Genomic DNA, 25,126 nt, shown 5'->3' with positions numbered 1-25,126 from the left:
TCTTGGTGAATGATATCGTGTGTTGGCGGAGAAGTTTTGATCGCTTTGCCCACAATACATGTATAACTTGGTATTTTCATGATATTCATTGGTTGTAAACATAACCTGGTGTATATGTTGAAAAAATCAAGGCCAGTGATTCGTCCTAGGCATTGTTGCAAACGTGCCTTTCTCCCCCCACCCTCCTTTCCTTCCTTTTTGCTGCCCACATACCCTTATAACATTTTCATGAGGCCTCCAAAAGTCTCAAAACCCGACCCAACACAACCTCCCCCACAATTATAAACAAAAAAAATTAGAGATGTAGTAAATATATTATACAATAACAGGAAAAGAGCTACAGTGCTCAACCCGTTGCGTCTGTCTATATAACCCAAACCAAAACGCCAGATGCGATGCAGAACAAGGAAACGCTGAAAAGCACCCCCGACGGCCTCAAGTCCGCGGCTGCATCCTCCTCGCCTTTGCTATCGCCACCGCCACTGTTGCGACTGCCCGTCGTAGTGGCCGACGCCACGCCCACAGCGGTGGCGCCGGGAGTGATGGTGACGGCGGTCGGGGTCTCGCCGAGCGGGAAGGTATAGGTCATGGTCGAGACGGCGACACCAGTGGGGCCGAGCGTGATGGTCTGCCTCCCGAAGGTTACTGTCGTCTCAGATGCGCCGGGTCCGACGGTGTAGGTGGAGCCGGCGATGATGACGACGCTGGGCGCAACCTGGGTGATGGTGGCGCCACCGACGACCTCGTACTGCGTTTCCGACTCACGGGCCGACGTGCCGCCCAGGACCTTGTTGCGGATGGTGACGCCCGAGGGTCCGACAGTCACTTCGTCACCGTTGATGTTCATCTTGGTGATGGGCGCCGAGGGCCCGTAGGTTACGGTCGTGCCGCGGAGTACCAACACGGAGGTGCCGATGGCGGTGACAAGCTCGCCGCCCGCAACCACGACTTCGGTGTGGCGTGGCGGGCTGATGAGACGCGTGCTTCCAGTAGGGCCGGAAATTTCAACACCGCCACCGCCGATCGCCATCGTTGTGTCCTGGACAACTTTGGTCGTGGGCGGCCCCTCGAGTGAGAAACTTGTCCCGTCGACAACCGCGACGCCGGAGCTGATCACAACCGGGGATCCACCAACGACTGTCGTTATGGGCGTTGTTGGCGCCGGGGCAGCACTCGCTGTCGGCCTATTGAGGGTTGTACCGGCGCCGACCACGCGTGTTGGCTCGATGGTGAACCACTCCCCGCCGACGTGGGCGATCTGTGTCCTGAGCGCCGGGTTGTCCGTGTAGACTTGGTCGTTCAGCGTCACAGCGCCTGGACGGAGAGATACAGTGATGGGCACTGCAGGAACACTACCAACACCACTACCAACCTTGCTTCCCCCTGGCCCCGTGGTTATCGGACCAACATCACCGCCTGCCGTTACCTTGTCCCTGTACTTTGTGCCGCCGCCCCTGTCGGCACCCCCGTAGTCGGGCATTGACGATGTCGGAAACACAACAGCAGGGTTTTTGTCCGTGACCAGGACCGTCGTGGTTCCCTTCGCCTTGTTCCCCCCGGTAGCGGTAGAAGGTAAAGGACGACCGGTGACAACATCGTAAACGGTTGTCGTCGAAAACTCGCATGTGCGGTATTCGGTCTCGGTGTCGGTACCATTGCATCGGGACAAGGTATAGCGGACTGGCGGTTGGGGCGCTAAGGGCGCTTGTACACAGGAGGGTTTAGGTGTAATGAGTGGTGGGAAAGGCGCCGTATATTCGTTTGGGTCCCCGGTCCAAGTGATGGTAGTCGAGTAGATTATTGAGTATGATGTCGTTGGCTTCTCAAAGTCTGAAGCTTGACAATAGCTGATACCGCTACCAGGTGGAGCGGTGGGTGCAGCAGTCACTGGCTTGGTAGTCGTAGTCGGCATGATTGTAACCCAGCTTCCAAATGAGATGGTTGGAATAGGTAGTGGAGGCAACGTCAGACCTGGAAGCGTGATATCACCGGGAAGCTCGGTTGGGAGCGTCCAAGAGTCCGTGGTAGAGATGATCGGTCGGGACATGTTCATGGACGTGGTTACAGTGCTGTTGGCCAGGTACGGCTTGGACGGTAGTGCTGGTGGCTTCTTTCCATTGCCTGCCACAGGCTTAATCGGCGGTGTAGGTGGAGTTGGCGGCTCTACAATCCCTACACTCAGCACCGGAGTCAAGTCGGATCCGAAGATGACTGTCTTGATGACAACACCCTCTCCAGGGGGAGCAGGAGCTGCTTGGGCAGCAGGTACAGTAGGCTGAGCAAATAATGTCGTTTCTGTTGCCCTTTCGAAATCGGTGATATGAACTTTACCATCTGTGATCAACGCTGCTGGAACAAGGTACTCCACTGCCAAGGATGTCGACGATGTGGAAGGCGGGTAGGTCGTTGCCGCTGCAGGCTCCAACGATATCGATACAACAGTATTGCCTGATGTTACTGCTGATGGTATGGGAACCACTGCATCTGATGCCATTGCTGATGGCGAAACCACATCCCCGCTGAAAGGTGTGCCATTGCCAGAAGTAGCCTCGTCTGCGGACCTCTCCCCTCCTGAACCGTTCAGCCTCCGGTCAATGCGACCTAGTCGTGGCTCTGCGATGAGCGCAAAGTTAGTGATATATCTTCAGAGACGCAAAGTAAGGCGAGATGCAATTTTCTAATTACCTCCACGAAAAGCGCCAAACATGCAACTTGACACGGCTGCCAACGACAGCAGTGACAGTCGAGTCGCAACCATGATGGATTTCCAGCTTCCTCAGCGGACATAGATTATAGCGAGTGAGATACCAGAGGCCCTGCACTGGACGAGGCGGGAAGCCAGAGTGTTTGTCTTGCCGCAAACGATACAAACAAAAGAACATAAAATAAAATACAAAAAGTGACAACGGCAACACCGACGACAACAATGGCAAACCCGCACTTTTTTGATGGATCTCACCGCCCTGGAGAAGCAATGGCAGATTATGTTATGGATGTCGTTCCAATCCGGAACAGGATACCGGTGCGAAACGTCAAGGCGCTGTGGTCGTGGTTCGGCTCGGGGCGTCTAGGGAGAGAGGGCCAACAGGGCACCAGGTCGAGGATATTCAAACGAGTGTGAGACAGCGGCGGAAGACCAGCGAGCGCGGCATGCAGGCAGTATGCAGGGCAATCGAGAGAGACGGACGAGCGAACAGGCCTATCTAGGTAGATAGACTGATCTGGGACATGATATGGAGGAGGGGTAATATTCCAGCCGCAAACCAGGCAAGTCCAATCCAAGCCAATCCATTGACGAACGACGGGGAGCCACGGTAGCAGAATCTGGCGAGAGACCGGAGCATGGTAAATTTCCGAGTTCTCCATGCAATAATTCATTATCGCCTGTCCCCCTCAAGGTCTAGATGGTCCCGTTTCCAGACGAGATGGTGGGCAGCCACCCGCCAAGCACTGTGCAAGCCAGCCCGTCAGCTCGTATCTTGGCGACCGCAAGCTGCAACTTGTAATGCAACATCGCAGGCTTGATTGGGCTGGGTTGGTGGCCACCATGTGCGAGCACAGCGCCATGCATTTTTGCTTCTTAGTCTGCTAGTCTGACAATGTGTGGAACATCAGAATGATTGACAGTGCTTTTTCACCCAGACAAAACCTATAGTGGAGAGGCTATAGGAAAATAAGAGAACCAAACGGAGAAAAAACAAGCGAGAGGAGAAGAAGAGAAGGAAAAAAAAAAAAGATGCCAGGAGCCAGGGTTAATACAGTGGGTCGATCATCTCGCCTGGCTGGTCCTTTCATGAGCACCATAAAGAGATTTGGCTCTTTGGCACTTTACCTCTTTTCGCCAAGATCGACAGTTCACTGCCCAGTCGGCCGGGAATGGGGGCAGAAGAGAGAGAGAGAGAGAGAGAGAGAGAGAGAGAGAAAAAAAAAAAAAAAAACTACGGCCTTGACTTCAACAGGGCCAAATTGAGCTAGTCTAGGTAATCTGCCCCTGCGACGCGGGACCGAAATCTCCTGAAAGGATCACGCAATCATCCGGAAAACACGTCCGTTCCTGGCGGCTGTCTGCTCAGCTGGCTGCTGGGCTAGGTAAGGTAAGGTATGTACTTCGTAGGATGTATGCAGCGACTTGCTGCATTTTGTAGATAGTCACCTAGATAGATAGGTAAGTATGTATGTAGGGACTATGGACAACTGTGTAACGTACCATGGCAACCGATACTTTGGCTGAAGGGATGCAGCAAGTATTGCTGCGCATCAAAATGGAGCAAGCGGAGAGCTTGCTCTATTGGGAAAGAGACGCGAAAGCCCTCGTGGCTGGCAGGTCGCGCTACGTACAGTACCGTACACAAGAGCCTTGAGTGACAGGGGCCCATGTCGTGTGGGCTGACTGCAAGATGGCGCCAGCTTCGAAACCGCCGCAATCACTGTACTCCGTACGTAGATAGATAGATACAACAACGAGATGGATAGGTACATACCTGGGCACCAAGCACATACCCAGCAACCCAGGCCCTGAAGGATCTTTCCCGAAGTACGGTAAAGCGATTGGTGTTGTGTGTGGCCAACCTTGTCGTGACCGCCGCCGCTGTGATACTGGCATGATCAATCCAGCAAGTTGCGCCGGAGGGTTTGTAGCACCACCTCATCGGGCGGCCAAATATTACAATGCAATCAATGACTTGCACTCCTTGGCCTCCATCACACCAGCCTGCGCGCGTCTTGTCGCTTTGGTGACCCAATTGAGATAGTAGGTCCACCGGGAAGCGAAGGCTTCCATCCCTCATGTGGATTGATTTTGGGCCATCGACCTCCCTCCCCCGGCGGTGTCCTTCGCAGCTTATTTTATTCTTATTTTTATTTTTATGTAGGAAAAAAAACCAAAAAAAAAACCACTTTCTCCCGCGTATGACGATGGGGGCGTTCGATCGAGAAAATCTTAAAAGACCTCCTATTCCAGACCAGATTGACTCTCGGAGTCTATGCCATGATTTGGGGCGTTCTCGTAAGCCGGCAAGCTGGGTTTGACCGACCTCACTTTAATATTGTTACAACTTCGGCATTAAGAAAAGGAAAGTGGTTAAAAGCTTAAGGAAATTTGAGGAGAGGATGATTACCGGGGAGAAAAGCGGGCCGGAGCAGGGCAAGCTTGGCTCGGCCTTTTTGGGGCGTACCGGTAAGTCAGGTCGGGTCTGGTACCTTACCAACGGCTGCGATCAACTGTGGAGAAGAAAGACAGGTGTCAGTCACTTGACCCCATCCTGATTCCTGAATGAGATAGATGATCCCACCCGGCAATGACCAACCAATCGACGCTTTGACATACAACCCTTCCATGACGAGTCCAGGTCCTCCATGTCAATTCCACTCCAGTTGGAAGATTTACGAACTACTCCGTACACAATGACTTAAGCTATCGACCCCTATTCATTAATCTGTGGTCGATCGGGGATATTTATCCTAGGCCTCTCCTGTCTGTTTTGAAGACGGGATTTTCGCCGTGCGTGCTCTGCTGCCAATTTGTAGCGGTCTCATGCCGCGTACGACTGTGGTGCCGTAACTGCATTTGTCATAATGAGGGTGGTCCATGCCGTAAAACTTAATTCAAATGCTACGGAGTATTTGACAGGATACCTACCAAGATAGGTAGGTGTACTTACTTTGTGTGGGTTCCTTGGGGACCTGTATATTCCTTGATCAATGCAGGTGCAAAGCACCACGTAGGTAGGTGTCGCAGCCTTTAGCGCTCGATTACCGGCGAAGGCCATAGAAAATTTACCGCGTAAAATATTTCTTTTATCTCTTGGCTACGAAGTACTTACCAGGTACCTCGCGTATAACGTGGGGAAGCAAGCAAATCCCCGTGAGTTGTTCAAAAGTTTCTGGTGGACATTTTTTATTTCTTCACCACCGGGATACCGGGACCCGTGACATCCATTGAGCCATTCACTACATGGCTTTTACTTTTTACGTACCCCTTAAACGTCGGGCCCCTGATATGAGTGCGCTCCAAGGCTCGTAGCAGGGAAAAACAAAGCGAATAGTTTCATGTAGGCTAGTTTCATTTTGAACGCAGAAGTACGGAGTAATCATCTCCTAACAAAAGCAAGGTTGGCCGCGCCCGTAATCCTAGCAAGAATGAGAAGAATGGAACCCAGATTTCCTTGCACGTATGTAATACATACCGTAGATGGTATCAAGGCGTCAGCATTTATTTGCATGGCTTTATCCAGATTTGCCTCAAAGTGACAAAATATATTGCCCAACCGCGTGTCATTTACCCCCGCAGCGGAACTATCAGGCAGCAAGCTAGACCGCCGAGCCGAGTTGTCCGAGAAGGAACCTTTGTGATCTCTGGTAGACAGGCATTTTCTTCCGATGCTCAACAATTTGAATCGGCTCTTCCGGCCAGCGCAAAAAAAAAAAAAAAAAAAAAAAAGCTTCACTTCCTCCCCCCCCCCCCGGTCTAAGTAGGATTGTTCCTAGTCATGTATCTTGGCAAGATATGTCTAAACTGCTAGAACTACCACGTAGAGATTATTATGCTTCGCCCCGCATCCAGCATGGTGGCTTCGTGGCGAAGAACCTTTCGGATCACTTGCGTAGAGTGAGGGAGATACGACGTTGTATATTAAAAACCCCTCCTTACAATGTCTTGACTAAGCCCACAAATCTGCTGTTCATGTTGGCTTGAACCTAGAATCTTGCAACTTCTTGACACATACAACTCTCGCCTGAAAGGATTGCAAATCACGCAAGAAGCCTACCTAGGTATAGGTAGGTAGGTAAGGTAACAGCCGTGAAAATCTGTGTCTACATAGTACCTACCTAAGGTTTGTACAAGCTAGGTACCGTAGGTTTGCCTCTGCGTACTAACGAATCCCCACTTCTAGTTATACGATAACCAGAAGAAAAGAAGTCGACTGTGACTTTTTCTAATTTCTAACCTATGATAGAAAGGGTTGAGGCCTATCAAGTCAGCCATTAGCAAAGTGCAGAGCCTACCTTGGCTATCTTGCAATTCTTGCATCTATCATAAATTAGATCCGTTACCAACAAACATCAGCGTATAGTCGCAAAGGTTTTGTATCCGGTTGTCGAACGCGGAACTGAGCTTCAGACCTGGAAACGGCTAGCTCCGACAACGCTGTATCCAGGTCCAGGCGAGGCAGAGATCCCTGTTGGGAAACGCGGCGTTTTTACAGGGCCAAGACGAGACCTAGCCACCTACCTAAAGCGGGCCCCTGATCGGAGAGGAGACCCCCAGTTGGAGACCTCCACTTCCACGCGCGGTGTGCCCGATTACATGGGACTTGTTTCCCATAGATTTCCCCGTGCCCAGCTTTTAGGAATCTCGTCCAAACTTTCACACCTTTGTATACAGCTCATGTCCTGGCTTTGACGACAGAACCACCTACACAACGCGTGTAGCAGTGTTAGAAAACACCGACCCTACAACTGAGGACTTTCGGAGGCAGATAGGAAGAACAAACCAAAAATCACCCCCTCGGCCGACTATACTCCAGAGGACTCTCGCAGAGGCAGCAGAGCAGATCTATTAACAAAACGAGCTTTTCCGCAAGCCAAAGCATATTAGTCGTTTCACTGCACAGCCTGGGAGGGATCAATTGATCAGCATATCCAGAAACTGCCGACGAACTTTGAATTACACACGGGAAAGAGAATACTCTTGGGCCAAAAGAGACGGACGAGATTTCGGGCTGAGAGGAGACGGGCGGACTACTCGGGAACCACTAAAGCGAAAACGTTCAGACCAACAACAAAGAAAATATGGTATAGAACACCATACGCGACGAAAAGCCGAGCATACCTCGCGCCCGAACGGTTCCAAACGCGGCCGGATCGGCTCCTGAGCTGATTGATGGACAGCAAAGACTACGCCATTCTGTTACGGTGACGACCGGGCCTCGGAAGCGTGCTTGGTCAGGTACTATTGCTAGTCTGGAGCACAAAAGTCATCGCAATCGAGTTCAAAGGCTTCTACCAGGATGCTTTTTGGCCTTCGTTTAGCTCATGTCCTAATGCTTGCCCCGCGCTTGGTTCAAGCTGGCAGTAGCGCATACTGGGTACAACCTTCGCAAAAATGGTTAGTCCCATCCTCTCAGTGGCCATCTAATCTAATCTTTGCTTTATACTTATGCCACTGCCTACCTGTCTTTCCGTTTTGGCTATATTTAACTACTCGTGGCCATGGCTATGTTATACAAAGACTTGCTCCTGCTGGGAATCTGCATTAACTAACTAACCTGAATTATAGGGTTGAGATAGACGGCACCTGGTCAAGTTTCGAGGTAAACCTCGGGTACCCGGCACAGCCAGTCCAGCTCCTCGTGAGCACTACGATATCAGAGGTTTGGGCCATTGGCAGGGGAGGTTGTCCGCCTAACAGTAAGTATATAGAACGACGGCTAGCCTGCGGCTCGTACCGCTACTTGTCTTGAGCGACGTCTCGCTAACAAAACCCCGCTTATGACAGGTAATGCATGCGCTACGGAACGGGGAAACACATACAATGCCCCGGATTCCCAAAGCTATGCATCACTGGGTGCCTGGGAACTGGGGCTGGCCTCGTCGGGCTTCTCCGACACTGGAGACTATGGTCTAGACAAACTGGCTATGTTCAACAGCCTTGAGGGCGAGACTATCTCTATTAACAACGCCCTGATAGCTTCGATCAACACAACAGATTACTACCAAGGCTACATTGGCCTTGGAGTCATCCGTGGTCGGTTTGGTGATCGAATGACGACCCCTCTCATCTCTCAGATGGTTGAGGAGTACGGCTTTATAGCTAGCAACAGCTACGGTTACACTGCCGGCGCATGGCATATCGATGGCGGTGTCCCCGCCTCTCTGATCCTAGGAGGATACGACCCCCTCCGATTCCAGAGCCATAACGTTGTTTTTAATCTGAATCCTGACTCTCGAACGCCCCAGGTTCGGCTTCGCGGAATCAACGCCAATACTAATGACCCCACCAAGCCTCCTCCGGGCTGGGCAGGCCAGCTCCATAAATCGCTGGTCGCAATGAACGATTCCCTCGTTGTCACGATTGACACTTCGTTGCCCTATCTTGCGCTTCCAGAATCCATATGTGATCGCTTTGCAGATGCGCTCAATCTCACCTATAACAGCACGCTCGATGTATACTTGTTCAACGGTGATCAACTTACTTCTCCCGACTCGGCCCTGGGAGCGAGTCGGCTGAACTTTACTTTTAGCCTGTCGAGCTGGGACAACAATAACAACCAAGGGAAGCCGTTGGAAGCCCCAGGGGTGGTTAACATTACCATCTCTGGCCAAGCTTTCACGCAATATCTGACCTATCCGTATAGAAATCTATTCGGACCTTACGATCCTGGGTTGGGCTACTTCCCGTTGCGTCGTGCGAAGAACGTCAACGAGTTTGTCATCGGGCGGGCCTTTATGCAGGAGGCCTACATGATCACTAAATACGAAGAACGACTATTCTCTGTTTACCAGGCTCAATACCCCAGCAATGCGGCGAGCAACTATTCGATCAAGTCTATTGGGCGGCCGGCCAACAGCGATTATCCAGCCTTTGTGCCGAAACCACCGAGCAGGCCTGGCTTGACCGCAGGACAGACTGCCGGTGTAGTGGTGGGGGTCGTCGTAGCGTCGGTTGGTCTTTGCTTTGCCCTCTGGCTTTGGCGACGACAGCGCAAAAAGGCCGCGCAAGCCAAGGCTCCCATGTCGCCATCCGAGAAGAATGGAGACGAGCTCTACCAGGACGGCGGGTCAACTCTGGGGCCTAACGAACCTGCAGGCCCGCTCACCCGCTTCGTATCGTTCGTCACTGGGGGCCGAAGGCCAAGACGGACCGGACCTGCTCCCCTGTCGCACGAGCTCGATGGCTCACGTGCGCAGCCGGTCGAGGTTGGAGCCGATGCGGCGCACGAGCGCTATGAGATGCCAGTTCCCATAGAACCCGTAGAGCTGGATGCAACCCACGACCACATGGCTTCTGATGACACCACAGAGTTCGGGACCGAGGGTTCTGAGCATGGTATGAGCCAGTATGAGATTGCGCGAAGGAAAATGCAGAGGCAGCTTCAAGGCCCGCTGCCTACATATTCGCCGCCTACTGTGCCCACCGTACACGTTGGCCATCCGAGCATTGACGGGGTAACCGGGACAAAATTGATCCAAGATCTCAATTCTGTCGGCCACTATCGGCCTGGGGATGATGAGAACCCCTCACCTACTGTGTCAGCCCCGTCAGAGGGAAACAACACAAACTCGTTTCCATCACAAATGCCGTCTCCGATGAGCCCAAACCCAGAATGGGGCGCGAGGTTCTTGGATTTGCCATCGCCAATAACTGTGGCTTCTGGGCAGTTCCCACTAAGGCGGACCGGATCTGCGTCAAGTCCCGGGGAACACCAGAGGCATGTGGCTCTCGGCCGATCGGCGTCTACCAACAGCAGCCGCTATTCACCGCCACAGGCCACGGCGAGGTCTCCCGACCTGCTACTCCCCCCTACTCCCATTCAGCGCACACCAATAGATCAGAGCGAGATCGTCTGTCTAGGGCCATTACCAGAAAACATCTGTTTACCGAACCAGCAACCCCCATTACCTAGAAACCAAACCACAATACTTCCGAGTGACAGCGCAAGTCAGGCCGCTGGAGCAGATTCCAGCAATGCCGTTCCTACTCCACGTCCCTCGTCACACTTGTCAGCATACCCACCAAGGTCCACCACACCGCCCGCAGCGGCAACACCCACGCAGCCCCCCTCACCGCCGGCTGATCCTCGCCGTGGTCTTCGGATAGAGACCCCATCGAACTCGTTTGCACATGTCAGACGGGCATCCAGACGAGACTCCTCCGAGAGCCTAGGCAGTGACTTTACTGTTGATGAAGAGGAACGCATGGTTGACAACAATATCGTGCGGCAACAAAGCAGGCGCGCCGCTGATGCGGATGGTGTCAGTCCTCAAAGTACAAGCAGCCCAGAACGTATCGATGCCGCCACCGAACTGATCCATATTCCTCAAGTTTCCGAACGGCGTTATAGCTGGGAGGATGACAAGAGGTAATTACGCAACGCAGCTGCAAACCCTGCTATTCGTGCACATAATATCATCGACGGATTCGATGCTTTGGTAATATTACAAACGCACTTTGGCATCTGGACCTGTGCGATTTATTTTCAGTAATGTGTGGCATATTGCTTGTTTATAATCACAATTTTGACGTTTTTCATGAAGCGATTTCATTGGCAACCGCCATATATCTACCAGAGGAAGATGATAAGAAAATCGAAGCTATAATATGTATATATCAGAGCAGAAAGAAAAGAAAAGAAAAACATTTCATTGACTTGACAGTTCCATCACCACGTCTCTTGCCAAATTTCAACCCTCGTGGTAAGGTACTCCTGGGCCTCGGCAGCGCTTGCACACAGCCCACCAGCGACGAGGGCATCCTCCAGCGCGAGTCGGACGGCCTTGGGCATGGTCCCGGAGCTGCCACAGACGCAAACCGCCGCACCGCCACGGATCATGGCCGCTACTTTGTACGCATGACGGCGAATGTGATGCTGCACGTAGTTCTTGCCCGCATCACGCCGGCGGAGCATGCCCGTCTCTGACGTGTCGAGCCCCGCGGTGGATGCGGAGAGCGATGGCGGCACCGGCATCCCCGCCGTTGGGGGTGGCTCGTCCTGCCCACCCAGCTGTACCGTCTTGGCCATGTCGATAAGGACGTCGGCATCGCGCGAGAAGACCGGGATCACGGTCAAGCCGTTGGCGGCACGCCGCCACTCGTCGGCAAAGTAGTAATCGACCTTGCGGCTGCGGCAGCCAAAGAAGAGGAGCATCTCTCCCGGCGGCGTCGAGCCGGTGGCTTTGGCACGCGCTTGGTGGAGCATGCGGATCGGCGCGATGCCTGTCCCGGTCGCTACGGCGATCACGGGACGGGTCAGAAGCCGCTGCATGCCGGAACCCTGCTTAATACCGATGTTGATGCGGGCGCCCGCAGCGAGGCTCTTAAGGTAGCGGGAACAGAGGCCGACGCGTGGCTTGCGGATGATGGTGCGGTACTCAACCATTGCCGCTAAAATCTCGATGCGGATCTGTGGAGGTTGATTATGGGTGATTTGCTCATCGGGGACGGCAAGCCTGGAAGGGGAGTTTGCTATGCTGAACTCCCTGCCGCGGATGACGGGGAAGACGTCCACGGCAGAGCTGGGCGGGATCTTGACCGAGGGGAAGTCGCCGAGTATCTCAAGAATGGTGCGACGTGGGCGGGTGGTGTAGTCGTAAAAGTCCTGTGACCCGCTCGGGTCTATGAGCTCCTTTAGTCGTTCTTGCTGTTCCGCATTTGCGGTCAGGAAAAAGAGCTTCTCGAGAAAGCCACGCCTCGGGACTGCGGTGATGTCCAGCCCGTGGGTGAGTAGGTCGCGTAAAGTGCAGACCTCGAGCTTGGTGCACCACCCGAGCTCCTTTGGTACTTTGGTTGCATGCACAGGCTGATCGGCCTGATCCTGCCATCCCATTTGGTCGATGAGTGCTTGAACATCGGTCTTGAAGTTTTTGGGGTATACGATGAGTGTCGCACCAGGCAGCAACGGCTCAGCAGGTTCGTCCATATCCATGCTGAAAAGGCGCACATCCTGCCAGTGATCAGTAGGAGTGACGCGGGACGTGCTCTGGATGATGGCCTCGCTTGCCTCTTCTATCGGCAAAAGGGTGGACGGAGGGTCTTCTGATGAGGTGGAGCTCATAGATGATGTGACTCCTTTGGTGCCATCTATTGACAACACGAAGCGAGGCGGCAACGGCTCATCATCCGGTATTGGTCCTATAGATTCGGGAAGAGGGTAGTGGGACATAAGATGCGAGCGTAGGCTTTGTTTCCATGGTAAGTATACGGTGTCGATACTACATATATGCGTGTGCGGGTTAGCCGAGAGAACATGCCGATTATGTGAGTATCGTAACCTAGAAAGTCAAAAGGCTTGCCTGTCATCGTGTCGCTCGTCTCCCTCGCCAGCTTCGAAAAAGGATTGGGCCCCTAGCTGCACTAGACGCTTCGACAGCTTCCTTGCAGCCCAGTTATACCTACCAAATGTCATTTAGGTCAGAGCCAACCCTGAGAAGCGTCATAGGCTAAGGGCATTGTTTGCTCACTTGGGATAAGAACTGTCCCCCAAGCCGAACGAGGTGAAAGTTAAGCGGGACAGACAAGACGGTGGCAGTTTGCGCCGAAGAAGACTACGCCAGAAGCGATTTGCATTCTGAGGTATGTCTCCCTGACCCGTTGTGGACGTTACGAATATAACAACGGTGTACTGCAGAAGCTCTTTCTATTGGGGCGTGCACCTTATCGGTCAGCCATCATATCCTTCTCCATTGCATTCCAGGTACTCGACAGGAGGGCACTTGCAAGTTCGACCGCATTCATTTCCTCCACTGTAGCTTTGAACCTCATACGCTCGACTGCGCGGCCCAGGTCCTCGGCAATATCCTGGGCATTGCCGGTCTCTGAACCGTACAGAACCAATGCATTACGGTCCGTGGCTTGGACATCATTTGATGAAGATTCCATACTGAGGTTCAGTGAGTCTTTTTTTTTTTTTTTTTTTTTTATCAACTGGGCGAGTATTGGCTCTCAAGCTCACTCGCGATGCGGGATAGGTCCGACTACTACCTGTACCGCCTGTTGACAGGAGATATAGCTTGACCAGACCTATGGAGTATTTATGCGAGGGGGAATATAGGTGATACTGGAGGTAGTCTGACACGCTTTCTAGGCGCACGCAAGGGTATGCCAATTACAAGGAGTGAATAGACTAAAAAGAGAAGAAAATGTTGGTTAGGTATGTTCTCAACGGTGCAATGATGTCAGACAGGCCTAGTTTTGGAGCAGACAGGGTGATAATCCAAAGCACACTGCACGACATTTGACTAGCAGCAATTTTACAGTCGGCCCAAGGCAAAACGCAAAACGCGGGGGTAGCGCCGGTGCCGGCCACAGAGAAAAAACTACCTCAGAAAAGAAAAAAAAAGGCTTGGCAACCTCGTTTGTGACTGTTTGCGCGGGATTCCCCATGCGACTGAAAGTACAAAAAAAAAACCCCCCCAAGAAGTAAACAAGAGATAAGAAAGATCCCTGAGAAAAAGAACCAACAGGATCCCGACTGCAAGCCATACATACCTTCCCTACATATTTACCGTACATTCCGCGCGCACTGTAGGTCGGCGCACATTTTAAAAATCAATGCTTTTTAGCCAACTCGTCTCCAACTGCCATCCCATTCAATTCCAGACCCCGGTACGGCCAGCGCTGCCCTCTCCACATTGGACGTCTTCTAGAAAGACCACCGAGAGATTGCGTTTTGTGCAAGCCCCCCGTTTTAACCAGATTGCTCATTGCAATTTTGACATGATCATTTCGCCAATAAGGGGGTTGCACAAGGTAGCCCTGTGTATGATCCTGGCTTGCTGAGTCCGTTGTAATACGACACAAGGGTACATAATATACTATGTATTGTGTCCGAGCTCGAGAAATCAAAACCTCCTATTATGCCCGCAATTTGAGATTGCGCGATCAAGCACGACTTGATATTCACACTGCGCATGCATGTACCTTGAGCACGCGTGTCCTCTTTGGATACCTTACCTACCTACCTTAGATACCTACTGAACGAGCATCATTCCTACCTACCTCCTTACTTGACCTTCTTCGTACAGTAATCGGCGCATTCCATCAATGCCAAGTGATATCTGTTCGGCCGGATGCAACTTCCGCTGGTATCAACCAAATGACAAGAACTGCTCTTCAGCTTCCTCAAGTTCTAGATTTTGCCACAGCCTCATAGCAGTTGCCTTATCATTTTGCAGCTCAGAAGTGGAGGTCACTCTCGCTGTCAGAAGAGAGTCGCATAGGGCTTCTGACGTGTGTGTTCTCGAATAGACATAATTTGTGAGTGGTTTACGTAAACCGTGCCCGATACTTCATTGGTCATATGTAGTTGGTTGCCAGACGGAGCATCACACATAAAATCGAGATGAGCAAATAAAAAAATGGAATGACAGCAAGCAAAACAACAAAGCCTTCAAAACAACCCCCCCCCCCCCCGGCTCCATGCCCAAAAAGCTTCATATCTACCCAAAGCCCACACACAGAACTGCTAACACAGTCCACGAATGATACCTATCTCTTAATTCCGTACTAAACTCAATAAGGCACTTCCTTATTAGATGGGCATTCGTAACCTGGTTTACCGACTTTGAGTCGCAGTAGCATTTCTCTTGGGTGAAAGGAAGCCACGTTCATCTCCCACGTTGCAAAAATCAGTTTTGGTGGAGGAAGGTGGAGTCTACCGCTACCTCAAGTAGCCACCATCGCAAGTCCCCTTACACCGTAGTTCCCGCGCACCGCAACTTCCCCTCCAAGTACTGCTTGGCTCAGACCCACCCGATTCTTCCCTCCCTTTCGCTTAATTCCCCGAAAGATGGAACTCGCCCAGGGTCTGCGAAAAAATATTTAGAATTTCGTCGGCGCGCCTCCTTGTGGCTCTTGGTTTCGTCCTCTCCTCTTTTTTCCCTCTCCATCTTCATCACAACCAATCTCAAGATCAGCGAAAGCAATCTTTGCACCCACCCGCCAACCTTTCACAATCTAGGGCACGAAGCTACCCTAACAACTTCCCCCGCTTAGTTCCAGAGTTATCCCAAACTCAAGTCAACGTCGACTTTACAACAACCGCCGAATCCTTTCGCCGTCTCCCAATTCTCATCACCAAGTCCAAGATGTCTGCTCCCGTTGAGAACGTTCCCACCACTGACGCCGCCGTCACCGACGTTGCCGCCACTCTGGCCGACACCTCCATCTCTGGCAAGGCCGACACCAAGGCCAACGACGACAACCATGCCAGCGCTGTCGAAGGTCGCCGTCTCTACATCGGCAACCTCGCATACGCTACAAGCGAGGGGAAGTTGACCGAGTTCTTCAAGGGCTACCTTGTGTAAGTTGTCATTTTTTTCATCAACTGCATCCAGCCATCTTGACCCTTTCTGCTCTTTTTGGTCGCATTTGCATCGTTGTGGTGTTTTCCGCGCTTCGATTTATGGTCATGACGTCTGCATCGCGCAACATGACTCCTTACCACTTGGAATTTGTTGGGGTCCAGCCAATACGGTGTTTTTGTCTCATCTATCAAGACGGTCCCGCTCTGTTGTTCAGCCACATTGCGATTAGACCAGACTTCGGAACCCGTCGCTCCCCACAATGCGCAACATCATACCTTCCCAAATCAGAAAGCTAACAGTACACCATCAGTGAGCGCATCTCGATCCCCAAGAACCCCCGCACCGACCGTCCTGTCGGCTACGCCTTCGTCGACCTCTCGACCCCAAACGAGGCTGAGCGTGCCATCGCTGAGCTTTCGGGCCAGGAGGTCCTTGAGCGCAAGGTCTCGGTTCAGCTTGCTCGCAAGCCCGAGCCCACGCAGCCGAAGGAGGAGGGCGCCAACGGCGAGGGTGCCGAGGGAACCCGCCGTTCTCGTTCTACCCGTGGTCGCGGCCGCTCTGGTCGCGGTCGCGGCGGCGCCGGCCGGGCCGGTCGCTCTGACGTATGTCGCATCATCTCAAATTGTCTCCGGTTAAACACACATATGCTGACACAAGAATTCTAATGCGCAGGAGAACCAGGGACAGGAGGGCGCCACCGATGCTCAGGCTGCTGGTACCACTGATGCCGAGGTCAAGCCACTGACCGACATCACGAACAAGAACCAGACTGACAAGGATGAAAAGGCCAAGAAGGAGCCTCGTGCTCCCCGGGAGCCCCGCGAGCGCCGTGAGCGTGGCCCTCCTGCCGATGGCATTGCCTCCAAGACCAAGGTCATGGTTGCCAACCTGCCCTACGACATGACCGAGGCTCGCGTAAGCTCTTCCCGTCCCGAAGTCTGAAAGTCAGAATCATATGAGACCATGTTCCTAACTTGAGATGATGCATATGGATATAGCTCAAGGAGGTCTTTGCCGCATACGAACCTGTTTCCGCCAAGATCGCCCTCCGCCCCATCCCCCGTTTCATGATCAAGAAGCTCCAGGCCCGCAACGAGCCCCGCAAGGGACGTGGTTTCGGCTTTGTCACCCTTGCTTCCGAGGAGCTTCAACAGAAGGCTGTGACCGAGATGAACGGCAAGCAGATTGACAGCCGTGAGATTGCCGTCAAGGTCGCCATCGACAGCCCCGACAAGACCGACGACGATGTCGCACAAGAAGGCGAGGCCTCGACCGAGGCCAACGGAACCGAGACCGCCGCCCCCGCCGTCGAGGCCGCTTCTGCCGCCGCCACTGATGCGGCTGCCGCCCCGGCTGCCGCCCCGGCCGCCCCAGCCACCACTGCTTAGACTTTGATCTGAGCAACACGATGAAAACACACGGTTCACGGAACGAGCTACCTTTTACCCCTTTCCCAGCCTAGCCCGGCTTTTGCCCGTTGTATTATTTGGCTACTCGTACGATCACATTGATTTATCACGGGAGTTTGACGAACTTTTTACGGCGGATATGACGTGAAAGGAATGAAGAGAGGCGGATAAAAAAAAGGAGGGGCATTGGTGTCCATCTATCGGTTTCTTTTTATGACATGACATTTAGACCTCAGGACCCTTATTATTCGCTTGTCCAGCGCATTCCCAATAATCTGATATGGCTCACATCTCATAGCTGATTCTCACAAACACAAACGTTTACATGCTCATGAACCTGTCATAGTACGTATTCTGATGACCGTAACCATTCGTTTTGCGTAGTGATAAGAAGAAAAACATGGGAAGGGCTGGACGCAGTCTCGTTAGCAAACAACCCAAGTGAAGCACAGGAGCGCACATATCGAAGGAATGGTTTCGAGTCGGCTACCGTTCTTACTTGGGTGGTGAGTTGGTGAACGCGACGAATATGTTGGGTGTGAGGAAGTGCTCAAACGTCTTTGACACGAGCAGGTATTCTTGGTCAATTGCTACGTATGACGAGGTTATTTGGCCGAGTAGGTTCCTACTTCCACCGAGCCCAGAGTTCCCCCTTTTTCTCTCTTTTTAAATTTAGAATGCTTTCTAGAAATCCCAAGTTAAAGAAAAGAAGAGAGATCGCGCTGGTATTGTTCATTGGAGCTTACATCTTGGGAGTTGTTCCAGACGGTCGTGGTTGTGGCTTCGAGACCGTGCTCGCCCCGCTGCTGGCTGGCTGATGGGTTGCTAGTGCCAGTAAGAGGTAAGCCTAGATCTCAGGGTTTCCAGGGTATCCCCCTAGCAAAAAGGCTAAATTGAGACGTGTAACTCTGTGGCAGCCCCTGCATCTTACCCCCAATGGGTACCAGCGAAGGTGTCTTTCGAAACGGTGAACATTTCAGTCCCAAAGTTCGAAAGCATACTATTTGCCAACGAACTAGCATTACATACGTTTTTTTTGTTGCCCCTACGTAACACACCCACCCTAGGACAAGGACTTGATTGAGGGGTCAGTCATCACATCAGCGCAAATGGCCTCCAAGGGCATGTGGGAGGTCGACCCGGAGACTCGGTCAAAGGTGAGAGACACACACACAGACACGGCCAGGACCTTGAGGCGCAGAAAAACGAAGGGATCAAAGATCAAGTCTAACAAAGAGCTCTTTTCTCCCACGACAGCTCCTCGCGATCCAGAAAGAGTCCAAGAACAGCCTGTGCTGCGACTGCGGCGCCCCGTCTCCGCAGTGGGCGTCACCCAAGTTCGGCATTTTCATCTGCCTGTCATGCGCTGGCGTGCACCGAGGCCTGGGCGTGCACATTTCGTTTGTGCGGTCCATCTCGATGGACGCGTTTAAGGCGGCCGAGATTGAGCGAATGCGGCTTGGAGGCAACGAGCGGTGGCGCGAGTTCTTCGAGAAGCACGCCGACACGGAGCTGAGGGGAATCTCGTGGGACGACGCCACTATCGCGGAGCGCTACGGCGGTGAGGCGGGCGACGAGTACAAGGAGCGCCTCAGCGCGCTGGTTGACGGGCGCGAGTACGTCCCCGGGGAGAAGAAGAAGGCTGCTCCCGCCGAGAACACCAACAGGTCGACTGCGCCGCTTGGTGGCTCCGCGGACGGGTCCAAGAATGGTGGCGGTGGTGGCAGGTTCCGGGACGACCCGTCGCTCGGCGGCAGCAGGTCTGAGAGCCCAAGCGGCGGCGCGACGAGTGGAGGAAAGACGAGGGTGGATGACAAGTACTTTGCTAGGCTCGGGGCCGACAACGCCTCGAGGTCAGAGGACCTGCCGCCGAGCCAGGGCGGCAAGTACGCCGGATTTGGAAACACGCCAGCGCCTGCGCCAGGAGGAGCCGGCGGCAACACGGCTCTGCCCTCAATGGACGAGCTGCAGAACAACCCGGTGGCTGCACTCTCCAAGGGCTTTGGCTGGTTCGCATCGACCGTCACGAAGACTGCCACTACAGTGAATAATAATTATATTCAGCCCACCGCAAAGCAGGTATGTGGAATCTACGTCTCTGTCTCCTTCGACACTATCATTTCTTTTTCTACTTCTGGGATACTGACATTTACTGCCCCAAAATCTAGATCGCAGATTCGGACTTTGCAGCACAGGCTCGCAATACTGCAGGTACGGTTGGGCGAGCGGCGCAGCAGGGAGCCAAGAGCGCACAAACCAGCTTCAACCGATTTGTCGAGGGGCCGGACAGCCGGCAATATCAGCAAGTGCGGCAAGCCCCGATCGACGAGACCCGCAAGGGGTTCTGGGATGACTTTTCCGACATCCCTGAACAACAGCAGAAGCAGCAGCCGAAGCCAAGCTCCATTGGCACCGCGGCCATGGGCAAGGGTGGAAGCGGCGGTGCAGGAGGACCCGGAAGTGCTTCGGCTAGCCAAACGGCCAAAAAGGATGAATGGGATGATTGGTAGTCGGACAAAAAATGCTTTGGGGAAGATGTTGGGATGGGTGGTTTAGATGGGGACGTGTGAGTCTGGAGAAGATGCGAGGTTGCCCTGGGGCCCTCGTTTGGAGGCGATAGACATATTTTGCAAGCTTTATGAGCGTACTTATTTGCACATTTCAAACTTTTGATATGTTTGCCTCATTCGTGCTCAAAGTGGCTTTTCTCGCGCGGTTTGATCTGCTACCTAACAAATCACAGTCACTAGCTTTCATGTGTTACGGCGTGAGGTACCCGGTCCCTTGCTTTCCTGCAAGCCACGGCGCGCAAAGGAACTGATCAAGGGTTAGGGCCTGAGAGGAGCTAGTAGGTGGTTAAAGTGAATCACGCACGGGCCATTATCTGTTATGTATGCCATATTGATAGAGTCTACGCCGCAGCCCCTCTTTTGTCACCTCCCAACCCACCCTCGCTCAAGTCCGAGGTTAGCCGCTTGGGCCGAATCATACAAGGAAGCGGCCTTGTCCACGACATCATCATCATTCGTGATTCCATTTTTAGCCCTCCTCGGACAGGAATAACAATTCACAACAATCATGTCTGCATTGAGGATATTAGTGCCCGTCAAGCGGGTGATTGACTATGCCGTGAGTTTTCAGTTAGCCAGAAGTCATTTTGATAAAGCTCGAGGGTGGAAGCAAATCGCTGACGGACACGCCCGCTTCCCAATGCGGCCCGCCACCTCTACCAGGTCAAGCCTCGAGTGAACAAAGCCCAGACGGGCGTCGAGACTGCCGGAGTCAAGCACAGCATGAACCCATTCGATGAGCTCTCGGTCGAGGAGGCGGTGCGGATCCGCGAGAAGAAGTCGGCACCGGGCGGCGTGGAGGACATCTGCGTCATCTCTGCCGGCCCGTCCAAGGCGCAGGACGTGCTGCGGACGGCGCTGGCGATGGGTGCGGACCGCGGCGTGCACGTCGAGACCGGGGAGGAGCAGCTGGAGCCGCTCGGCGTGGCTAAGCTGCTGCGCAAGGCGGCCGAGGAGCACAAGAGCAACCTGGTGATCCTGGGCAAGCAGAGCATCGACGACGACTCGGCGCAGACGGGCCAGATGCTCGCCGCGCTGCTGGGCTGGCCTCAGGCGACGCAGGCTAGCAAGGTCGAGTTTGGCGAGGGCGACTCGGTCAGCGTCACGTGTGAGGTCGACGGCGGCGTCGAGACGGTCAAGGCCAAGCTGCCCATGATCATCACCACGGACCTGCGTCTGAACGAGCCGCGGTACGCCAGCTTGCCCAACATCATGAAGGCCAAGAAGAAGCCGTTTGAGAAGAAGAAGCTGTCGGACTATGGCGTCTCGGCCGAGAGCAGGCTCAAAGTCCTCAAGGTTACTGGTAAGATGATGCACACCCTAAATGTCAAGACGGATGGATCCATTACTGTTGATCCTATGCCGAATGGATATGCTGACTTTTTACTTCTTTCCTACCCTTACAGAGCCTCCGCCAAGAAAGGGCGGCGGCAAGGTTGAGGATGTCGATGGACTGATTGGCAAGCTCAAGGAACTGGGGGCATTGTAAAATTGCTTTTTTGTTTTCAGTGCGAATACACACCAAGACACCACTGGTTGGATAGACAGCAGAAGTGCAGTAAAACATTGAAACAAACTACGTTATGATTCTAGGTTCTTGGCAAAGCATGTGTGCCCTGTTCATAATTGTAACAAGTCCCGCTATATTTTCAGCAGCTTTTTTTTTTTTTTTTTTTTTTTTTAACTAGGCTATCCATTGCTCAGGGGCCCTCGTCAATGTAGATCGACTGTTCGAATCTTCGATCAAGCCGGTGTATCGAGCATATGATTATCCTTCCTGATACACCAAGCATGAATTGTAAAAGAAGTGAGTGAATAAATAGTTCTGAACATGTCAAGCCGACCCCAGCTATGCAGCAGTCAACACTAATAGTGCTTTGCCCATTAAAGAGTCCAACCGCCTACGAAAAGAGGGGCAACTTTTATGGGCTGGATAACAAAAAATCATACTTTTTCTTTTCTTTTTTAAATCACTGCCGATGATTACCGTATATAACTTTTCTCTCTTTCTTACTTTCATATTACTTGGCGATTGTGGGGCAAAATTGCATCTGCATCTCTGGAGTCTGGACTATTTAGCTTTTACTCCTAGGCTCTCTGCTAAATAGGTTCTTACAGTAGATACCTGCCAGGTACGCACTCAATTCGCTCAGCCAACTGGCCAGGTGTTCTATCACTAATTACTGGGTACTAACTTTAGTGCTGGACCTGACACCTGTGACGTGACGCATATCTTGTAGGAGAGCCCACCATGCCTTTGCCTTTTTGTCTCCCATGTCATTCATGCTCCGATTGCGGCTCTCGAGACCCCGATCGTTGCGCAGAGGACGTTGACAAGGCCCCCACATCAAGCCCGCTCGCGAACTGACTCTTTCACCAATGGGAACCGTTGCATATCGACGATAAGCCCCACCAGACCCCCAAGATTTTTTTCTCTTTTTTTTTTTTGCTCGTGCAAAGCGCAAGAAACTGGGATAGCTCTGAGCTCAAAATCCCATTCCAATTCCCAATTCCCAATTCCTCCCCTCCCTCACACCCCGTCATCCCCGGATAAGGTAAATACAAATCCAGCGTCTACCCAACCCACACACGCGACAGCACTTACGACACACATCAATCCTTTTCATCTTACCTTCTTACTTCTGTCCGCTTTAAAGCTGGAACCCCCAAAGCCGCGCTTATGAACGGTCGCCCGTCAGAATTCACTTCTCAGGTAGGTTTCCTGCCACTTGACTCTGCCCTTGCCTACGTAGTAGCTTTGACCCCACCCCCATCCCATCCTATGTCGCCCTGTTCACCAAGTTCTGTCACAACTTTTCTGCTCAAAGCCACGCTCGAGCAACCGTGTCTCGTGCCATTGATATCCCATACCTACTTCATCAGACACACCACATGCATTACCGTGATCCGTTGACAATCCGTTTTTACTGACATTGATCTCCCACCCAGGACTATCTCTCAGGTTCGTGCCCTTCCCGACTCGGTAGACTCGCAGCCTCTGCTGCTTGACTCACCGCCTCAACCCTGTGTGGACTTGACTGACAAGGGTTGCTAGACCATCTGTGGAGGGCCCTGTCCGCTTAAAACCCCCTTGATCACCTATCACAGAAAGCCTCTCAGATTTACGAATCAAGTTCAAAAAATTCCAAGATACCGACGACATGATGCTCTCCCGAGTGTCTTTCCGCATGGCCGCCGCCACGAAGACGGCACCGGCATTCCGTGCCGCTGGTGCTCTTGCCTCTAACGCCCGGCCTGCCGCCAAGCAGCTGCGCTTCGTCAGCAGCAGCCAGCAGCAGCAATTTGCCCACGGCAGCAAGGGCCGAAAGATGCCCGCCCAGCGATCACGAGCCACCGCCCCAGTTGCTGGGCTCGATGCAACCTTCACCATTCGTGTAAGTCATGTCATCCCATGTGGTCTCTGTCTAGCTTCCACCTTACGACCCGCAATGCTGATGCTCTTGTTTTGTGGTTTAGGATGGCCCCGTGTTCCACGGTACCGCATACGGCGCCAACTCCAACATCTCTGGTGAAGCCGTCTTCACCACTTCGCTCGTGGGCTACCCCGAGTCTATGACGGACCCCTCATACCGTGGCCAAATCCTGGTTTTCACTCAGCCGCTCATTGGCAACTACGGTGTTCCGTCCAAGGAGCGTGACGAGTACAACCTGCTCAAGTACTTCGAGTCCCCCCACATTCAGTGCGCCGGCGTTGTCGTCTCGGATATCGCCGAGAAGTACAGCCACTGGACCGCCGTTGAGGGTCTGAACGAGTGGTGCGCCCGCGAAGGTGTGCCCATCATCTCGGGCGTTGACACCCGTGCTATTGTCACCCACCTCCGGGAGCAAGGTTCATCTCTTGCTCGTATCACCATTGGTCAGGAGTACGATGCCGACGAGGACGAGAGCTTCGTTGACCCCGGCCTGATCAACCTTGTGAAGCGTGTCAGCACCAAGGCTCCTTTTGTGGTCGAGTCTCCCGACCCAACATTCCACATTGGCCTGATCGACTGTGGTGTGAAGGAGAACATCCTCAGGAGCTTGGTCAGCCGCGGAGCGTCCGTGACTGTCTTCCCGTACGACTACCCGATCCACAAGGTCGCCTCCAACTTCGACGGAGTGTTCATCTCCAACGGACCTGGTGACCCTACTCACTGCCAGGAGACCATCTACAACCTTCGTAGGCTCATGGAGACATCCCCTGTCCCCATTATGGGTATTTGCCTGGGCCACCAGCTGCTTGCTCTGGCTGTTGGGGCTCGCACCTTGAAGCTCAAGTACGGCAACCGGGCGCACAACATCCCCGCACTCGACGTAAGTTTTATAAAGCCGTTGGTATTTTCCGTTTGATGAGGCCTTCTGAATGTCTTACTGACTTGACCTTGATGCAGTTGACCACTGGACAATGCCACATTACCAGCCAGAACCACGGTTATGCTGTTGACACGAGCACCCTGCCCAGCGAGTTCATTGAGTACTTTGTGAACCTTAACGACGGCAGTAATGAGGGTAAGTCGTCGACCATGCCGTGTTGCCAATGGGGAGCCTGTATGTTTTTTTTGTCACTAACGTTGTGGTATATTAGGTATGATGCACAAGACTCGCCCGATTTTCTCCACGCAGTTCCACCCCGAGGCCAAAGGAGGCCCAATGGACAGCTCCTTCCTCTTTGACAAGTACCTCGCAAACGTGAAGATGTTCAAGAACAGCGAGAAGGTCTTCAGGGACAACAGGCCGTCGCAGCTCCTGCTCGACATCCTGAGCAAGGAGCGTGTTGGTGTTGAGCCCACGCCTCTGGCTTCCACTGCATGAGCGGCTTGGAAACAGAGATAGGGGCTTACTGCTAGTCGTGAAGTACATACCCTAGTCGCGTGTGTTGTCTCTTTGAAGCTTAGGCGTTACTGTTCTGTTAGGTGGGTTTGATTTGCTCGGGTTTCTCTTGTTTTGGATAACGCTCGTCGCAGCTTAAAATATTATATCCATTTATTTGTCTTGTACGTGTTCCATTAATTCAATCAAGTAAAGTCGAAAGTGTCCCAATGTATATACACATTCTGCTGTTCATATTGGTCTTGGTGATTTAAATGACAATCCGGCCTTGATGCAGTATGAGAAACGCAAGGC

At 52.8% G+C, this 25,126-nt stretch overlaps 8 protein-coding genes across 8 annotated transcripts; 5 read left to right on the top strand and 3 right to left on the bottom strand.

Annotated features, from left to right (window-relative positions):
• Positions 1-3,894, bottom strand: MGG_01750 (uncharacterized protein). Its single transcript, XM_003714699.1, has 2 exons — positions 2,686-3,894; positions 1-2,613 (listed from the first exon to the last, which is right to left on the bottom strand). The coding sequence occupies exons 1-2, from the start codon at positions 2,756-2,758 to the stop codon at positions 365-367; spliced, it is 2,322 nt and encodes a 773-aa protein (XP_003714747.1). The 5' UTR covers positions 2,759-3,894; the 3' UTR covers positions 1-364.
• A 137-nt stretch (positions 3,895-4,031) lies between these two features.
• On the bottom strand, positions 4,032-6,684 carry MGG_15322 (uncharacterized protein; the record flags this gene model as incomplete). Its single annotated transcript, XM_003714698.1, has 8 exons — positions 4,032-4,085; positions 4,208-4,227; positions 4,339-4,427; positions 4,501-4,831; positions 5,661-5,682; positions 5,823-5,882; positions 6,186-6,354; positions 6,650-6,684. The coding sequence occupies 8 exons, from the start codon at positions 6,682-6,684 to the stop codon at positions 4,032-4,034; spliced, it is 780 nt and encodes a 259-aa protein (XP_003714746.1).
• Positions 6,685-7,211: 527 nt separating this feature from the next.
• Positions 7,212-11,368, top strand: MGG_01748 (uncharacterized protein). The gene is made up of 3 exons (XM_003714697.1): positions 7,212-8,107; positions 8,279-8,409; positions 8,498-11,368. The coding sequence occupies exons 1-3, from the start codon at positions 8,010-8,012 to the stop codon at positions 11,083-11,085; spliced, it is 2,817 nt and encodes a 938-aa protein (XP_003714745.1). The 5' UTR covers positions 7,212-8,009; the 3' UTR covers positions 11,086-11,368.
• Positions 11,138-13,974, bottom strand: MGG_01747 (nitric oxide synthase). The gene is made up of 4 exons (XM_003714696.1): positions 13,436-13,974; positions 13,180-13,355; positions 13,012-13,110; positions 11,138-12,930 (listed from the first exon to the last, which is right to left on the bottom strand). Exons 1-4 carry the CDS (start codon positions 13,595-13,597, stop codon positions 11,382-11,384), a joined length of 1,986 nt encoding a protein of 661 aa, XP_003714744.1. The 5' UTR covers positions 13,598-13,974; the 3' UTR covers positions 11,138-11,381.
• A 1,563-nt stretch (positions 13,975-15,537) lies between these two features.
• MGG_01746 (uncharacterized protein) lies at positions 15,538-17,768 on the top strand. The gene is made up of 4 exons (XM_003714695.1): positions 15,538-16,019; positions 16,334-16,625; positions 16,696-16,938; positions 17,022-17,768. The coding sequence occupies exons 1-4, from the start codon at positions 15,805-15,807 to the stop codon at positions 17,409-17,411; spliced, it is 1,140 nt and encodes a 379-aa protein (XP_003714743.1). The 5' UTR covers positions 15,538-15,804; the 3' UTR covers positions 17,412-17,768.
• A 544-nt stretch (positions 17,769-18,312) lies between these two features.
• Positions 18,313-20,118, top strand: MGG_01745 (zinc finger protein gcs1). Its single transcript, XM_003714694.1, has 3 exons — positions 18,313-18,589; positions 18,690-19,511; positions 19,601-20,118. The coding sequence occupies exons 1-3, from the start codon at positions 18,542-18,544 to the stop codon at positions 19,940-19,942; spliced, it is 1,212 nt and encodes a 403-aa protein (XP_003714742.1). The 5' UTR covers positions 18,313-18,541; the 3' UTR covers positions 19,943-20,118.
• Positions 20,119-20,391: 273 nt separating this feature from the next.
• Positions 20,392-21,658, top strand: MGG_01744 (electron transfer flavoprotein subunit beta). The gene is made up of 3 exons (XM_003714693.1): positions 20,392-20,561; positions 20,666-21,305; positions 21,409-21,658. The coding sequence occupies exons 1-3, from the start codon at positions 20,511-20,513 to the stop codon at positions 21,489-21,491; spliced, it is 774 nt and encodes a 257-aa protein (XP_003714741.1). The 5' UTR covers positions 20,392-20,510; the 3' UTR covers positions 21,492-21,658.
• Positions 21,659-22,459: 801 nt separating this feature from the next.
• Positions 22,460-25,124, top strand: MGG_01743 (carbamoyl-phosphate synthase subunit arginine-specific small). The gene is made up of 6 exons (XM_003714692.1): positions 22,460-22,715; positions 22,952-22,964; positions 23,058-23,397; positions 23,480-24,316; positions 24,394-24,511; positions 24,588-25,124. Exons 3-6 carry the CDS (start codon positions 23,164-23,166, stop codon positions 24,812-24,814), a joined length of 1,416 nt encoding a protein of 471 aa, XP_003714740.1. The 5' UTR covers positions 22,460-22,715; positions 22,952-22,964; positions 23,058-23,163; the 3' UTR covers positions 24,815-25,124.
• Positions 25,125-25,126: the final 2 nt, after the last annotated feature.

Source organism: Pyricularia oryzae, chromosome 2, assembly GCF_000002495.2.
Source record: "Pyricularia oryzae 70-15 chromosome 2, whole genome shotgun sequence".
NCBI lineage: Eukaryota > Fungi > Ascomycota > Sordariomycetes > Magnaporthales > Pyriculariaceae > Pyricularia > Pyricularia oryzae.
The sequence above is the reverse complement of the archived record's forward strand: the minus strand, read 5'-3'. Positions and strand labels throughout refer to the sequence as shown.

Coding starts and splice junctions, on each gene's coding strand:
- MGG_01750 (XM_003714699.1), bottom strand. CDS start 2,758: ATGGTTGCGACTCGACTGTCACTGCTGTCGTTGGCAGCCGTGTCAAGT. Junction 2,614..2,685: donor GTTTGGCGCTTTTCGTGGAG/GTAATTAGAAAA, acceptor CGCTCATCGCAG/AGCCACGACTAGGTCGCATT.
- MGG_01748 (XM_003714697.1), top strand. CDS start 8,010: ATGCTTTTTGGCCTTCGTTTAGCTCATGTCCTAATGCTTGCCCCGCGC. Junction 8,108..8,278: donor GTACAACCTTCGCAAAAATG/GTTAGTCCCATC, acceptor CCTGAATTATAG/GGTTGAGATAGACGGCACCT. Junction 8,410..8,497: donor GGGAGGTTGTCCGCCTAACA/GTAAGTATATAG, acceptor CGCTTATGACAG/GTAATGCATGCGCTACGGAA.
- MGG_01747 (XM_003714696.1), bottom strand. CDS start 13,597: ATGGAATCTTCATCAAATGATGTCCAAGCCACGGACCGTAATGCATTG. Junction 13,111..13,179: donor GGGGACAGTTCTTATCCCAA/GTGAGCAAACAA, acceptor GACATTTGGTAG/GTATAACTGGGCTGCAAGGA. Junction 12,931..13,011: donor GACGAGCGACACGATGACAG/GCAAGCCTTTTG, acceptor GCATATATGTAG/TATCGACACCGTATACTTAC.
- MGG_01746 (XM_003714695.1), top strand. CDS start 15,805: ATGTCTGCTCCCGTTGAGAACGTTCCCACCACTGACGCCGCCGTCACC. Junction 16,020..16,333: donor TTCTTCAAGGGCTACCTTGT/GTAAGTTGTCAT, acceptor GTACACCATCAG/TGAGCGCATCTCGATCCCCA. Junction 16,626..16,695: donor GCCGGGCCGGTCGCTCTGAC/GTATGTCGCATC, acceptor TCTAATGCGCAG/GAGAACCAGGGACAGGAGGG.
- MGG_01745 (XM_003714694.1), top strand. CDS start 18,542: ATGGCCTCCAAGGGCATGTGGGAGGTCGACCCGGAGACTCGGTCAAAG. Junction 18,590..18,689: donor ACCCGGAGACTCGGTCAAAG/GTGAGAGACACA, acceptor CTCCCACGACAG/CTCCTCGCGATCCAGAAAGA. Junction 19,512..19,600: donor TTCAGCCCACCGCAAAGCAG/GTATGTGGAATC, acceptor CCCAAAATCTAG/ATCGCAGATTCGGACTTTGC.
- MGG_01744 (XM_003714693.1), top strand. CDS start 20,511: ATGTCTGCATTGAGGATATTAGTGCCCGTCAAGCGGGTGATTGACTAT. Junction 20,562..20,665: donor AGCGGGTGATTGACTATGCC/GTGAGTTTTCAG, acceptor CACCTCTACCAG/GTCAAGCCTCGAGTGAACAA. Junction 21,306..21,408: donor CAAAGTCCTCAAGGTTACTG/GTAAGATGATGC, acceptor CTACCCTTACAG/AGCCTCCGCCAAGAAAGGGC.
- MGG_01743 (XM_003714692.1), top strand. CDS start 23,164: ATGATGCTCTCCCGAGTGTCTTTCCGCATGGCCGCCGCCACGAAGACG. Junction 23,398..23,479: donor ATGCAACCTTCACCATTCGT/GTAAGTCATGTC, acceptor TTTGTGGTTTAG/GATGGCCCCGTGTTCCACGG. Junction 24,512..24,587: donor TAACGACGGCAGTAATGAGG/GTAAGTCGTCGA, acceptor GTGGTATATTAG/GTATGATGCACAAGACTCGC.